We start from the raw sequence: 13,179 nt of genomic DNA on the forward strand, positions 1-13,179 counted from the left end.
ATCTCGATGGGCTGATATATACCAATCCGGCCCTGCCAAATATAAATCATAAATACTTACCTACGACTTACCTATGTTGAATGCTGGTATTAAGAGAAGTCTTCTATGTCACTATGCATTAATCAATTTATTATTAAATACGTATACCTAATTAATTATGTTCTAAACAATGATTTAACAGTGATAATTTAGATTCCATTTAGAATATTCATTTTTATAACCTAGAAAATAATAGGTTTTCCATTTTTTTTTTCATATTAAAAATTAAAAACATTATTTTAAAAACGAAAATTAAACCTGTAATAGTTTCATAGTTCTTATTACATAAATCCATAATATTAAGCCGTAATCATAGGCCGTACACACAATATATTATTATGTTGTTATTTTTTTTTTGTTGTTTTGCGGGACTTAGTTCATATTATGCACAACTCATAAGCGTAACTCAGAGGGGCTTGGGGGGGAGGCTTCAGCCCCCCAGAATTGTTGGGTATATGTGCTTATTATAAACATAAAACATATTAGTATTAACTTTATTTTTGCCTAATACAATATAAAATAGTATAATTGTATAATCATTCAAGTCAGTTGTAAACACGTAAACACCATTAGAAATAATAAATAATAATTTAATTAAAAAATATTTGCTATAAAACATTTTAATCTAGCCCCCCCCCCCCCCTAACTTAAAGTACTATTTAAGCCTATTAAATGCACTCTAAAAAAGTCTTCTTCCCCAAAGTGCATGGCTGCTTATGAGTAGTATAGAAATGCCGATCCTAGGACCTGACCCGCTGACCCGGCTGACCCCCTCCCTCCGCACTGTCTATCTACTGGTTTCATATCTCACCCCGCCCCCGCACATTGCCCGGCTGACTCCCTACCTTCGCACCGTCTATCTACTGGTGTCAATTATCTCGCCGTCCCTTACGGACCCCCACCCCACCCCTTCTACTAACCATCGGCTGCGCGACCCCCCTCTACAACCGGTACTCATACCAATAGATGTTCCATCTTCGTGAGAACTAATCACGTTACTGATCAGTTGCAGTTTTAATTTTATAGTGTTAAGTTGTACTATTTTAATAAAGTGAATAAAAATGTCAATCTTAGGACGTGCATACAAATATAAAACGCCTTCACCGCCGACAGAGCTCATCGACTGCAGTAATTACACAATCGACTTTGAAAATCGTAAGTTTTTACACGTTGGCATCGATCCTGTACAACAATTCATTGTTTCAATACATATAATTACATCGTCGCGTCATGTAAATATTTCCGTTGACTTCTTGAAACGTATTTATTCATTGATGGGTCATATTTTATCACATATTCTCAATACTCCAGTGAAATATAAAAGATTTATTTTTCTGGAAAGTGAATTAATTTCGCTTTCTAGTATGGTGTATAAAGGAGAGACTATGCTATACTATGACACTTAAAAATTTAGAGTGGACCGTTTTTGAGACCATAACAACAAAAATGACTGTCGTACGACCGATGATTCTTCAACAACTCGAACAGTTAACTGAATATTTTAAAACCGATTATTATCTTGATAAATCTGTGACACTCGAAAAAGTAGTTGTCATAGTCAAAGGAATTTATAACGAACTTATCTCTAAGTATATACCGAAGAATAAACAGAATTTTATAAACCACATAAGATTACTCGCATCGGAACAACTAGCAGTCAGTTGAATGGAAAAATTTAATAATTCATTTAAAGTATGAGTATACATCTTTTTTCTTTTCTTTTTTCTTTTTATTTCAACTGCATTTATTTTAGGTAATTGATGAAAATGACGGTTCGAAAGATTTCTTCTCACCATCATTTACGCAGAGTCTTATGCCTTAGACATGTAAACAACCGAAGAATACGGTAATTTAATAAAGTTATATTTTGTTATTTTTAATTAATTCTATCGATTTTAGGTAATTGATGAAAATTATGGTCCGATAAATTTCTTCTCACCACCATTTACGCAGAGTTTTATGCCTCAGACATGTAAACATCCGAAGAATTTGTAATTTAATAAAGTTATATTTTCTTATTTTTAATTAATTAAACTGTATCTATTTTAGGCAATTGATGAAAATGACGGTCCGAAAGATTTCCTTACACCAACATTTACGCATAGTTTTATACCTCAGACATGCAAACAACCAAATAAGACGGTAATTTTTAAATAATAATACCTAATAAAAAGAAAAACAAAGTTATATTTTGTTATTAACAGATAAACAAAGGACCCTTGACAGCAGGAGACGAAACAAGAAATTTAAAAGATTATTTTGAGTCTTATGATGCATTGAGTCTACCGCCATCACCAATAAGTCCATTGCCATTCAAAGAAACAAACAAGATAGGAGATCACAATTATTTTTCTAATTATTTTATTTAATATATATATATTGTTAAATGAATAAATAATTTTCTCTATATAATAATAAGTGTTTTGATATGAGAGGGGCATCCCTACTCCTATTCATCCCCCACTATAAATGAACAGCTGGATAGATAGCACATGGGTAGATGACGAGTCTGTGTCGAGTCAGTTGCCGTACGTTCTTCAAGCAGTAATAACCTCATTTTCAAGCAGAAACACCCTCATCTACAATGGCAAATCAACTTATTGATTGTACGACCTTTTTTATGAATAGTAACGTTTTTATAAGCGTAGGACTTGACGCCAGTGTTTTATTAAATTGTGTGGTTCATATTAATGTTAATTCCAAGTGTGTAAAAATGAGCATTGAATTTTTTAATCATCTATTATCTCTTCTAGAGAACTTAAATTTTTCAAGACCCGAATATTTACATACATATGAATATAAAATAATATCAGTACTTCAATGCCACGGAGTCAACATCGTGTCTATTATATGTTTGATAGACGATCAAAGTGTTAATCTGAGTGAGGAGATTGTTTCATATTTACTTCAAACTAAGAATGACATTCAAGAAGTAATTGATAGAAAAACAAATGTTATACGGCCAAAAGTGTTGCTGCAGTTATGTCAAATTGCTATTTTCCTTGGAAAAGAAATGCCGGTATGTAAGACTACAAATATAAAATAATTGGAAGATTCTTTGAAACGCATCGACCCTACTACAATCAGTGCTGGGATACGAACTTTAGAACCGTGCTTTGTAGCGCAACTGATGATTTACACTAGCAATGAATTAGGAAGGGGATGGTTAACGACTTCAATTGTGCCAGAGGTAATTCAAATATATATACATATTTTACGCATATTTAATGTTACAAAACAATTTTTTTTTTGTTTTTCATAGCTTAATGTTGACAGACCACGGACGAGGGCATTCACAAGTCAACAGAAAGCCAAAGTCAGTAGGAGATTAAGTTTTTTATAAATTATATATTGTATAATCATTCTTGGAATTTGTAAGATTAAGTTTTTTCATAAATTATATATTGTTTAATCATTCTTGAAATTTGTAAGGTTAAGTTTTTCATAAATTATATATTGTATAATCATTCTTGTAATTTCTAAGATAATAATAATAATAAAAAAAAAAAAAATAATTTCAAAAAAAATGTATTTTTATTTTACAAACTATTTACAATTTATTATTTACAATTTTATAACATCGCCATAAAATGGATAATAAGTTATAATTTGGTCATGCAAGATGAGGCAATAAGCTGCAGTCTTTTCTGGAATGGTGGTATCGGTTTCAAATTTCACTCGAAGGTCTACGGTCGAGGATTTAACGTTGTCATTCTGACGCAAAAGATCGACAACGACGATTGGTACACGATTTTGATAAATATGTTTTGAAAATAATGGTTCGCAGAAGTCTCTTTCATAGTATGATTTTTGAAAATCTGTGTACGCTTTGTACAATATGGAAGTTTGTTTGTTTTGTAAGTCTGCTCAAAAATCTTCATATGGATATACTTCAGAATTTAAGTATACCTTAAGGTTTTTCAATCGACAGTGGTCGAATTGGCCGGCATCGAGTGTTGTATTATTTTTTCGATTTGTTTGAAATCCAATCAATACAAATCTGGGCTTTTCAAGTAAATTGTTAGACTTTATCGCCCACGAATGTGAAGTATTTTTAGGGAGTACGGGATATTCACAGAGATCCCATGTTCTGAACGATCATGATAATGTCATATGAGAATCCAATATTTTTAACAGCTTTAATTTTTCTTTATCAGTAACTTTTATGATAGGCATCTTCCATATTATCTTGGTAAGTTCAATTGTAATTTTTTTATTTTTCTCGACGTTATTATCTCCGGAACCCACAACATGAATAGTGTCAAAATCGGTAGACGAGCGATTGATAATCAATTGTTGAATAGAATTAAGTAATACTTTTTTGTAATCTTCAAAAAATCCAAATAAATGTTTTAGCGGAACGCAGCCGGTAAATACATTGTTGGTAATAAAATTTTTATTGTTATCGTCAGTCATCGGTCCCCAAGCCGCATTCTCCAAAGTGTGTAAATCGTTTGGAGTATACGAACAGTATCCTTTCAAACAAGACGAAATTCCTGGTGATTTTATTTTCTGTACTTCTATTCCGTTTATCTCGTACCGCATTTCAGAGAATAAAAATGCCAATCCGTTATTCGAAAAACAAATGTCTCCAACGACATCTGCAGGTTTATTCACTTTTCCTTCGATGTAAAGATAACTCTCACATGGTAATGTGTAGTTATTCATATTCAGAACATTTATCCTAATTTCATCGTTATTAGAAAAAGATATGTTCGAATATGGAGTAAACGACTGATAATTAATTTGTGTTATTTTACACTCATCGACATAACCGGCTGCAACGTCTAAATATGCGTCATCCATTATTGCAAGGAACGGAGAAAATTTAAATTATTTTTCGTGAGTTTGATTTCAGTTTTTTTCGGCTTAAATGTTGACTTTTTAACTGCTGGCACTACACTAACTGGTTTTTTGATTTTAGCTCTATTTATATTGATGTTAAATTTGAGAGCCATCTCCACGCGTTATTTGCAAACGAATCGTAATCGGTTCACCACGTAAATTTATTAAACAGTCGTTTTGATCTTTTAATACGATATTTACTTTACTTATAGAAGTGGTGTTGAGACCATAGAAAACTGGGTGTCTAGGTACTTCCTATCCTATCCTGTTGCTACAGTCGGATAAAGTTCGTGTATGATCTGGCTCGGCGCTCCGTCAAAAATGAACCAGTTATTAAGTTGCACTCTACTTTTATACTGTTGATTTTAATTATTTTTACTGTATTCTCAGATTCGTGAGTCATACCAGTAGTATATAAGTATAAAACATTTCTAAAACCTAATATTGATGCTATGCTATTTTCAACTGAGAAGTCTACTTCGTGACTACACGATAGCATACATTTCAATGTGTTAGTGTTTGCTTTTAATTTAAACCAATTGATATAGTCGGGCATCATTTTTTGTATAACAGACTTTAAATTATCCAACTCGTACGCACCCGTAGGTATAATAACATATTCGTTTTGACCGATCATATTACGGAAACCTATAGTATTACAACTAGGTTCAATGTTTGGTATTGAATTATTTGTTTGTAAACTCAAAAGGCAAATTTGTGCTGTGTTTGTTACTTCCAACGGTGGGAAAATGTCACACGTCAATTCGCTCGAGTTTCCGTTTAAAGTTATGGTGTACATGATTGTAGTATTAAATCTTTGTTCTCTGTTGTAATTGAAATTAATGTCACATCCGTGAAAATATTTTTGTACTTCTAATGGCGGTGGTAAATTTCCATAACTGTCGTAGTATTTCACTTGTTTTCCGATTTTTTTATACGCTACCCAGTGCGTGCCTGTACCTTTTTCCGAGTCCAAGTTAATAATTGCTGATTCTAATCGTTTAGGACGAGCAGATAACTTGTTTCTAGTAAACACTCCGATAAAATGAGGTGTTTTCATCAAACGAGAGATTTTTATAAGCTCATAATCGTACAGCGCTCTTCTGGGTAACGTATATATTAGTTTTTATTCGTTTTTTTCGTTTTTACTGGTGGTGTAATACCTGAACCGATTTTGTATGAGTTGCCTTTATACGGGGCGATATAAGCCATTTCCCAAATGCGCTGGTGTGTTTCTTTTAAATTTATTAGCAACTTTAGCTTAGGGTGACCAGTTTTGCAAAAAAAAAAAAACGGGACAAACAATTTTTAGTTTAAATACTCTAAAAAAACATATATATTTTTTTAAATATTTTTTATATGTTATTATTACAATTTAACAATTTAAAATCAAAATATTTTTTAACAACCTTGCTTTATTTTAATAAATAACTTGTTTACTTTTATTGGGTCGATGTCGATTGCTCACCATGTCCTTTATTAACTATTGCGTCGTTACTGTACTTTTGCGATGAACTGATTGCGTTTAACAGTTTTGGTTGTGTTAGCAAAAAATCATAAAAATCATTACACGAATATTTTTTGAAATGATTTTTCAAAATTATAATTGATTTGATAGTAGGAACAAGAAAGCGATTTTTTTCGTCCGTCCATAATACATTAGTGATAGAAAATACTATTTCAATTGCAGCATTTGTTCCAGGCATTGCTAGAGAATATTCTACAATTTTTACAAAAATGATTTATCAATATACTTTTACTGTTTAAAATTTTATAAATAGCACACCATCTTTCTTCAACACAAACATACTTATTCTGCCATTCTTTTAAATTTTCATTTATAACATTAACTACTGAAACTTTAATTATTTCTTCCATAAACTTTTTGGCTACGTCACCTTTACCAAAACTTTGGTTACCTCTAAAAATAACTGGATCCGTGTGTATATCATATTTTTCCAGCAACTCTTGAGGTATATTATCACTCGGTTTGACGTAATAACAATAACTCATAATGTCATGATTATGAATAATTCTAGTATTATTATTATTATTATTATTATTATTACTGGTATCGCCATCATTTTTTTGAAGTAATGACTCAAAATCGGCATAAATCACAAAGGGATGCTTTCGCGTTCGTTCCCAATGTTCAAATTTCATAAACGTTTCAGGACTTGGTAATACTGGTAGAAGAGGTTTATTTTTATTACAGTTTATTTTATGCAAGTTTAAACGTTGTTCTGCGGTAACACCTGAGTAGGATTTAAAACACCACTTGCATAATAACACGGCATGCCCGTTTTGACTTATTTCTGCTCCAATTAATTTAGATAAATTAGTTATTCTGCAGTAATGGTCTTTACCTGACCCATCACCAAATAATAATAAATCATGGTGATCTTCTAATTCAGTTGTGCACACTTTTATTGGAAATACCGTAAACTGGTTTAATGATTTTTGATAATTTTTTTTACATTATTTTTATAAGTGATTTCTCCTTTTTTTATACTATAAACATTAACCGATACATTATTCAATTGTTCAAATTTTTTAATATCATTTATCATTACGGGGAAATTTAAATTAGAAAAATCATATTTATCTTCCACTTCGGTATAATTGAACCTATTCTCTCGGCATGAACAGGATTTACATGTTTCGCTAATATGCTATACTTAAAACATTTGTTATCAATATTTTGAACATTGATGGTGGCTTTTTTGTTTTCTATATGTGTCGGTAATGGCAAGTAAGAAGAACCTCCTATAGGTTCCTATTGAACCGGTTAATATTTATAATTAAACCGTCTATACTATTTAACGAAAAGCCGCTACCTTTGTTGGTCATTTCTTCTTTTTCTTCAAGTAACTTTATAAAATCAGCTTCTAACATTTCGTTTATATTATCTACTCGAAACAATGATTTTGCACTAGTTTTGAATGCTCTATTTTCTTTAATTTCAGTATTAGGTATTAATGGTATTATATATGTTGCCTCTAATTTAATATTATATTTTATTGGAGAATTTTGAACGGTTTTATTTAGTAATTCGATCAACTCGGGCTTTGAAATGTCTAAAAATTCTCTAAACTTTTTAATATTATCAATATTCTTTTTAAAAAACTCTTGACATAATCCGTTAAATGCCGATTTCGTTTGAATAAATGCAGATGTTGTTGTTGTATTTATGCGTGTACGTTTATTTTTAGCCAAAATACTAGAATTATCGTTATAAATGCGTTTACCTAAATTATAAAAGCTTTCCTTTTAATTTAAAAACATACATATTTTTTAAAAATATTACCAGTATTATTGCAGGTATCCATTTTCTTTACAAAATCCTCCATTGTTCTCATGCATAAATCATCATCAGCCCACAAATCATTATCGCAATTAGTCGATGAACCAGCCGGAATATCTGGTACAAAAATGTGCGGTGCGATTTGTATATTATCACGATTTTCATTCGAAGTGACATTAATACGGTACGCGGGAACATGAACAACTCCTTATTAATAATAATAAATAAAAATAAAAATATATATATTTGATAAATATTAAATAACCAATTAAATTATATTATATACATACCGTGAATTCTTTTTAAATGTCTGTTGAGGTGAGATTTGTAGCTAAACACTAAAGAATATACAGTACACGGAAAACGGACTCCATCGTGATTTTTTTGGTGTGCAGTTAAATTGCGCTTCGCAGTAAATACTGATGTACATTTATCGCATTTAAACATTTTGGTAAAAATCACAGTTTATTACGAACGTGAAAAATACAATTGCAAAATTTGTTTACAATGAATATTAACACTTTTAAAAACATATTACGTATTTTACACACACACACACACAAACGCTTTACTAATTCAACAAGTAAAATCTCTCTCTACGTCTTAATAGTAGTTTGCGTATCGGCATACTGTCTTGAAATCCGTCTCTAAAGGACTATCATAAGAATTTCTATAGAAATAAAATATAAATGATGCTGACCACGCTGCATCGATTTAAAGGGTACATCGCCGTATTATTATGACTAGCGAGTGACCCAATGCACATTTTAAAAAAACACAAACAATATTTTTTTGGTGTGTATGAAAAGGATTTTTTAAATGTCTATAATATGTGTGTGTGTGTGTTACGTCGATAAGTACTGATGACCAGGCTGTAACGATTTAAAAATGAGACATCCTTGTTGTCGTATTATTATCATATAACAAGCGAGTGACCCAGTACACATTTTTTAAAAAACACTAGTAATATAGTAATATTTTTTGGTCAGTATAAAAACAATTTTCGAATTAAAAAACATTATGTTTAATTTAAGAGCAATTTTTTTATAATTTTTTATTAATACCAGGGAACTTTCAAGACAAAAACACAAAAAAAACCTTCACTATACCCGAAATGTAAGTTTAATAATTGTTCCAACCCGAATGACTTCCCGCCGATTCACCTAATCGTCAAAGGCTTTACAAGTCGCGTGGTCGGCGTGGATTATCGGTTAGGCAGCCATCCCCACCTTCACCGCGGTCACACATTGTTTTGTCTCCGGACTCGTCACAGCTATCACCCCGCGCCGTGCTTTTGTAGTTTTTCTACGGTCGAGCCGGATAGGTGTCCGTCTCGTGCCGCCCGTTTGGTGACAGAACCTCGTGTGATTTGTTCGGCCTTTTTTTTTGATTGCCGCGTTCTAAGCCTGTGGCGATATCCGCCGTGTTTCCGGCATTGTTGCACCCATTGCAATTGCCGCCGGACGTTGATAACGTGTGTGCCCTTTCAGTGGCGGTTTTGATAAAACATCTAGGGGGGGGCTATTTTAAATTTTTTTGGTTCCCCTCATCATAATTACATATTATATCAAATAAAAAATACAATTTTTTATGGTCCTGTAATAATTAATTGACATACCTATAACTCATTTTTTATTTCATAATTTAAATAGTTTAGTTTTATTGGAATCTTTATAAAGTAACAAAATTATACTTACCTTTAACCATGTACACAATGTTATATAAAATACAGTAAAAATTCCATAGATTTGGTTATAATTCTAAACAAAAACATGAATAATAAATGCATAACTGAAGTAATAAATTTAAAGTAATTTAAGCATATTTTAATGAAATTTTAATTTAAAAAAGGACATGCAAAGAATGCCAAACTAATTATAAAAAAAAATCATTGTATGCAAAAATCACCATGCAGATTACATTTATATTTACTTAAAACAATTATCATGCAAAGCAAGTCAACTAATAAGAGTATAAAAGTATTTTTAACATTACAAATAGTAAACATAGAAATAATAATTAAACAAAAGTTAATAAAAATAAAATTATTAATTTTAAAGCAAAGAAAATTAATTAAATAACAAAATCTATATTTCTTTTTTTGCTATTTGCAAAGCGTTCTATTATCGTATCTTCTGAAATATCAAGTTCTCGATGAATATGCAATAATGCTAAGCCACAAAGTCTATCTTGAGACATCTTTGTCCTTAACCAAGTCTTAAGCCTGAAGAATTTAAGCGTATAAGTAAATTTTAATGTATACTTACTTATCTTGGAAATTAAAATCAATCATATAATACCTTCTTAAAGTAGAGAAACTGCGTTCTGCAGATGCCACGCTTATTGGTAAAGTAGAAATTATAGTCAAAATTAGCTTAATATTTGGAAAAAGTACATATGGGCAGTTGGCAATAGAGTCGATAGCGTTATTAGGTATATTTAATTTTGATTCATTAGTTACATTACCTAAAACAAAGTAACAATTGATTATAAGTAGTTAATTGATGGCATAACATAAATATTCTAATGCTTAATGATTAAGTTAGGTACCTTCAAAAACCCATTTAGATTTCCATAACTCTAACTCAGCTCTAAGAACATCCTTTTGTATGTTCAAGAATCCAAACTCTACTAATATATCTTTAGTTAATGATTCTATTTTGGTTGGAGTAAAATCTTTTAAATAAACTGGAATAATTCCCATTAAAGTCAAAAACATTTTATTTTTATTATTCTTGAACCGATCTTTTATATCTTCAATGATATTATCAAGTAACGGAATGTACAAGGACCTCATATAATATTCTTCTGGTGAGTTACTAGGGGGATTTGGCCTTTGAGTTTGTTGTTTAGATATTCGTGGTAATTTTGTAACAACATCATGTTTTTTCATTAGTTCTGAAGCTTCCTTATATATTATATTAAAATACTGATTACAATTTGTGCGTTTATTGGATAAGTTATCTAAAACCAATTGTATAATATTTGTTGCAGTAATATAATCCCTTTCTTTTCCTTGGAGACATTTGCTAACAGGTAATGTAATACTAAGAATACTTGCCAGTGTAAACATAGTTAAAATAAATTCACAATTCTCTAAAGCACTTATCAACATTTTGGCTTTGGTTGCAGATTCAGATTCTGACCATTCAGATACTTTATTTAATGCAACTAGTATGTCTGAAAATGAGGTAGTAAACAATAAAATACTGTCATGCCTATCAATCCAACGCGTTTCACATACAGTTTTTAAAGAATGGTTTTTTAAAATACTTTTTAGAACAAAATTTCTTTTTGAAGAAGAATTAAAAAAAGCCACTACTTCTTTGATAATACCAACAGAATTCCTTACAAATTGTACTGTTGACGATTTAGATATACATAAATTTAATGCATGATTTGCACATGGACTATAGATTGCATTTTTTGCAATTTTTTGAATGTGCTGGACAGCACCACGAGCTTTTGATGTCATAACAGAACATCCATCTGTTGTGATTCCGATACAATCATCTAGATTTAATGAAAATTTTTTTAACAAATCTATAACAATTTGGCCTAAATGTTCACCAGATAATTTTGGTTCAACATCTTCATTATTATCTACTTGGCTATACGCTTCACGATGACAGTCAATAAACTCAATAAAACTTTCTTTGATTTTATCATTAAAAACATAACGCAAAACCAAACTCATTTGTGATACATGCGACAGATCTGTAGTCTCATCAAACATTATGCTGTAGAATCTACTTTGTTTTATTTCTTTGATAATTTCTGATTGTATTTCTTCCTTGAGACAATCAATTAATTGATTTTGAACATTTGAACTAATATAAGTTGCTTTTGAGTGTGCTGTGAGTAAGTGCTGTTCTAATATTTTGTCACCTGATTTAACCCTGAACCTTAAAAGTTCTCTAAAGTTACCTTCATTGTTCAATTTATAGTGATTGTAATTTGCTAATAGAGCCCCATCATCTCTATGGCCACGCAATGGAATATTTTGTTTCCCCAAAAATATTATAGATTGAATTATAGGTTTCAAACGTTCTCTATTTTCAGTTATTTTTTTCAAACGATCAGCATTGACTAGGTTTAAAATATTTTTCTCAGGATTAAGAATGGTAGATTTAAATTGATCAGCTCTTTGAAGAGCATATTTTTGATACAAATTATTTTGATGTACTTCAAGAAAACCATCTTTACCCAACAATTTTGAAAACTTTTTTAAGGGAGTAGTTACAAGTGTTTTTAAATTTTCTGTTTTGTGTTTTCCTCCTTGTTTACTTTCTTTAAATAAAACACAAATTTTACAAAAAAGTCCTTCTTTTGAAGTTGAATATGCTAACCAGGGGTAACTTTTGAAATGATTTTCTCTAAGAAAACGCTTGCCTTCTTTGCCTTTTTTAAAATGAACAGAAAACGGATATTCAAAGTTAGAAGTTGGGACAGAACTATTTTGAATCACATTTAAGCGTAGATGGTCATCAATTTGAACATTTCCACAGCTATATACTCCTACATCAATATTGAAGGGACTTGAATCTTGATCAATTTCAACCTACAATAATTATTAAAATATTGTAGGTACTCTTAGTGTATATTGTTATTGAAGTAACTAGTAAGCCACTTTGTACAGATTAAACTAAGTATTAAGAAGTAAATTTGAATAAAAATAAAAATACTTTGTCTTTCTATATTTATTTATTTATCTATGTCATACGGTAGGATATTATAAATATATATAATATGTGTTTTGATGATAATAAGTTGTAGATTAAGAATTAAATGTAAGTAGGAAATAGACACTTACAGTTTTAGCAATTTTAGAAGGAACAATTTCTGTGTTTTCAGCATTTTCTACAGGACGTTTAAGTTTTTCTTTATCAAAGTTTGTCTGAAATAAAATAGTTAACCAACATATTATGTACAAATTTATGTTAATTTCTGACCTGAATTATATTTTTTGTTGTACCTACACTTGTACAGAT

The 13,179-nt window shown here is 30.6% G+C and overlaps 1 protein-coding gene and 1 pseudogene across 1 annotated transcript; one reads left to right on the top strand and one right to left on the bottom strand.

The window, feature by feature from the left end:
- The first annotated feature begins 953 nt into the window (after nt 1-953).
- LOC126553016 (uncharacterized) lies at nt 954-2,180 on the top strand (annotated as a pseudogene).
- A 1,957-nt stretch (nt 2,181-4,137) lies between these two features.
- On the bottom strand, nt 4,138-4,845 carry LOC126553021 (uncharacterized). Its single transcript, XM_050208216.1, has one exon. The coding sequence runs from the start codon at nt 4,843-4,845 to the stop codon at nt 4,138-4,140; it is 708 nt and encodes a 235-aa protein (XP_050064173.1).
- Nucleotides 4,846-13,179: the final 8,334 nt, after the last annotated feature.

This window comes from Aphis gossypii, unplaced genomic scaffold (genome assembly GCF_020184175.1).
Source record: "Aphis gossypii isolate Hap1 unplaced genomic scaffold, ASM2018417v2 Contig00049, whole genome shotgun sequence".
Taxonomy (NCBI): Eukaryota; Metazoa; Arthropoda; class Insecta; order Hemiptera; family Aphididae; genus Aphis; species Aphis gossypii.

Excerpts from the sequence above, each read along its gene's own strand:
- LOC126553021 (XM_050208216.1), bottom strand. The coding sequence starts at position 4,845 with ATGGATGACGCATATTTAGACGTTGCAGCCGGTTATGTCGATGAGTGT.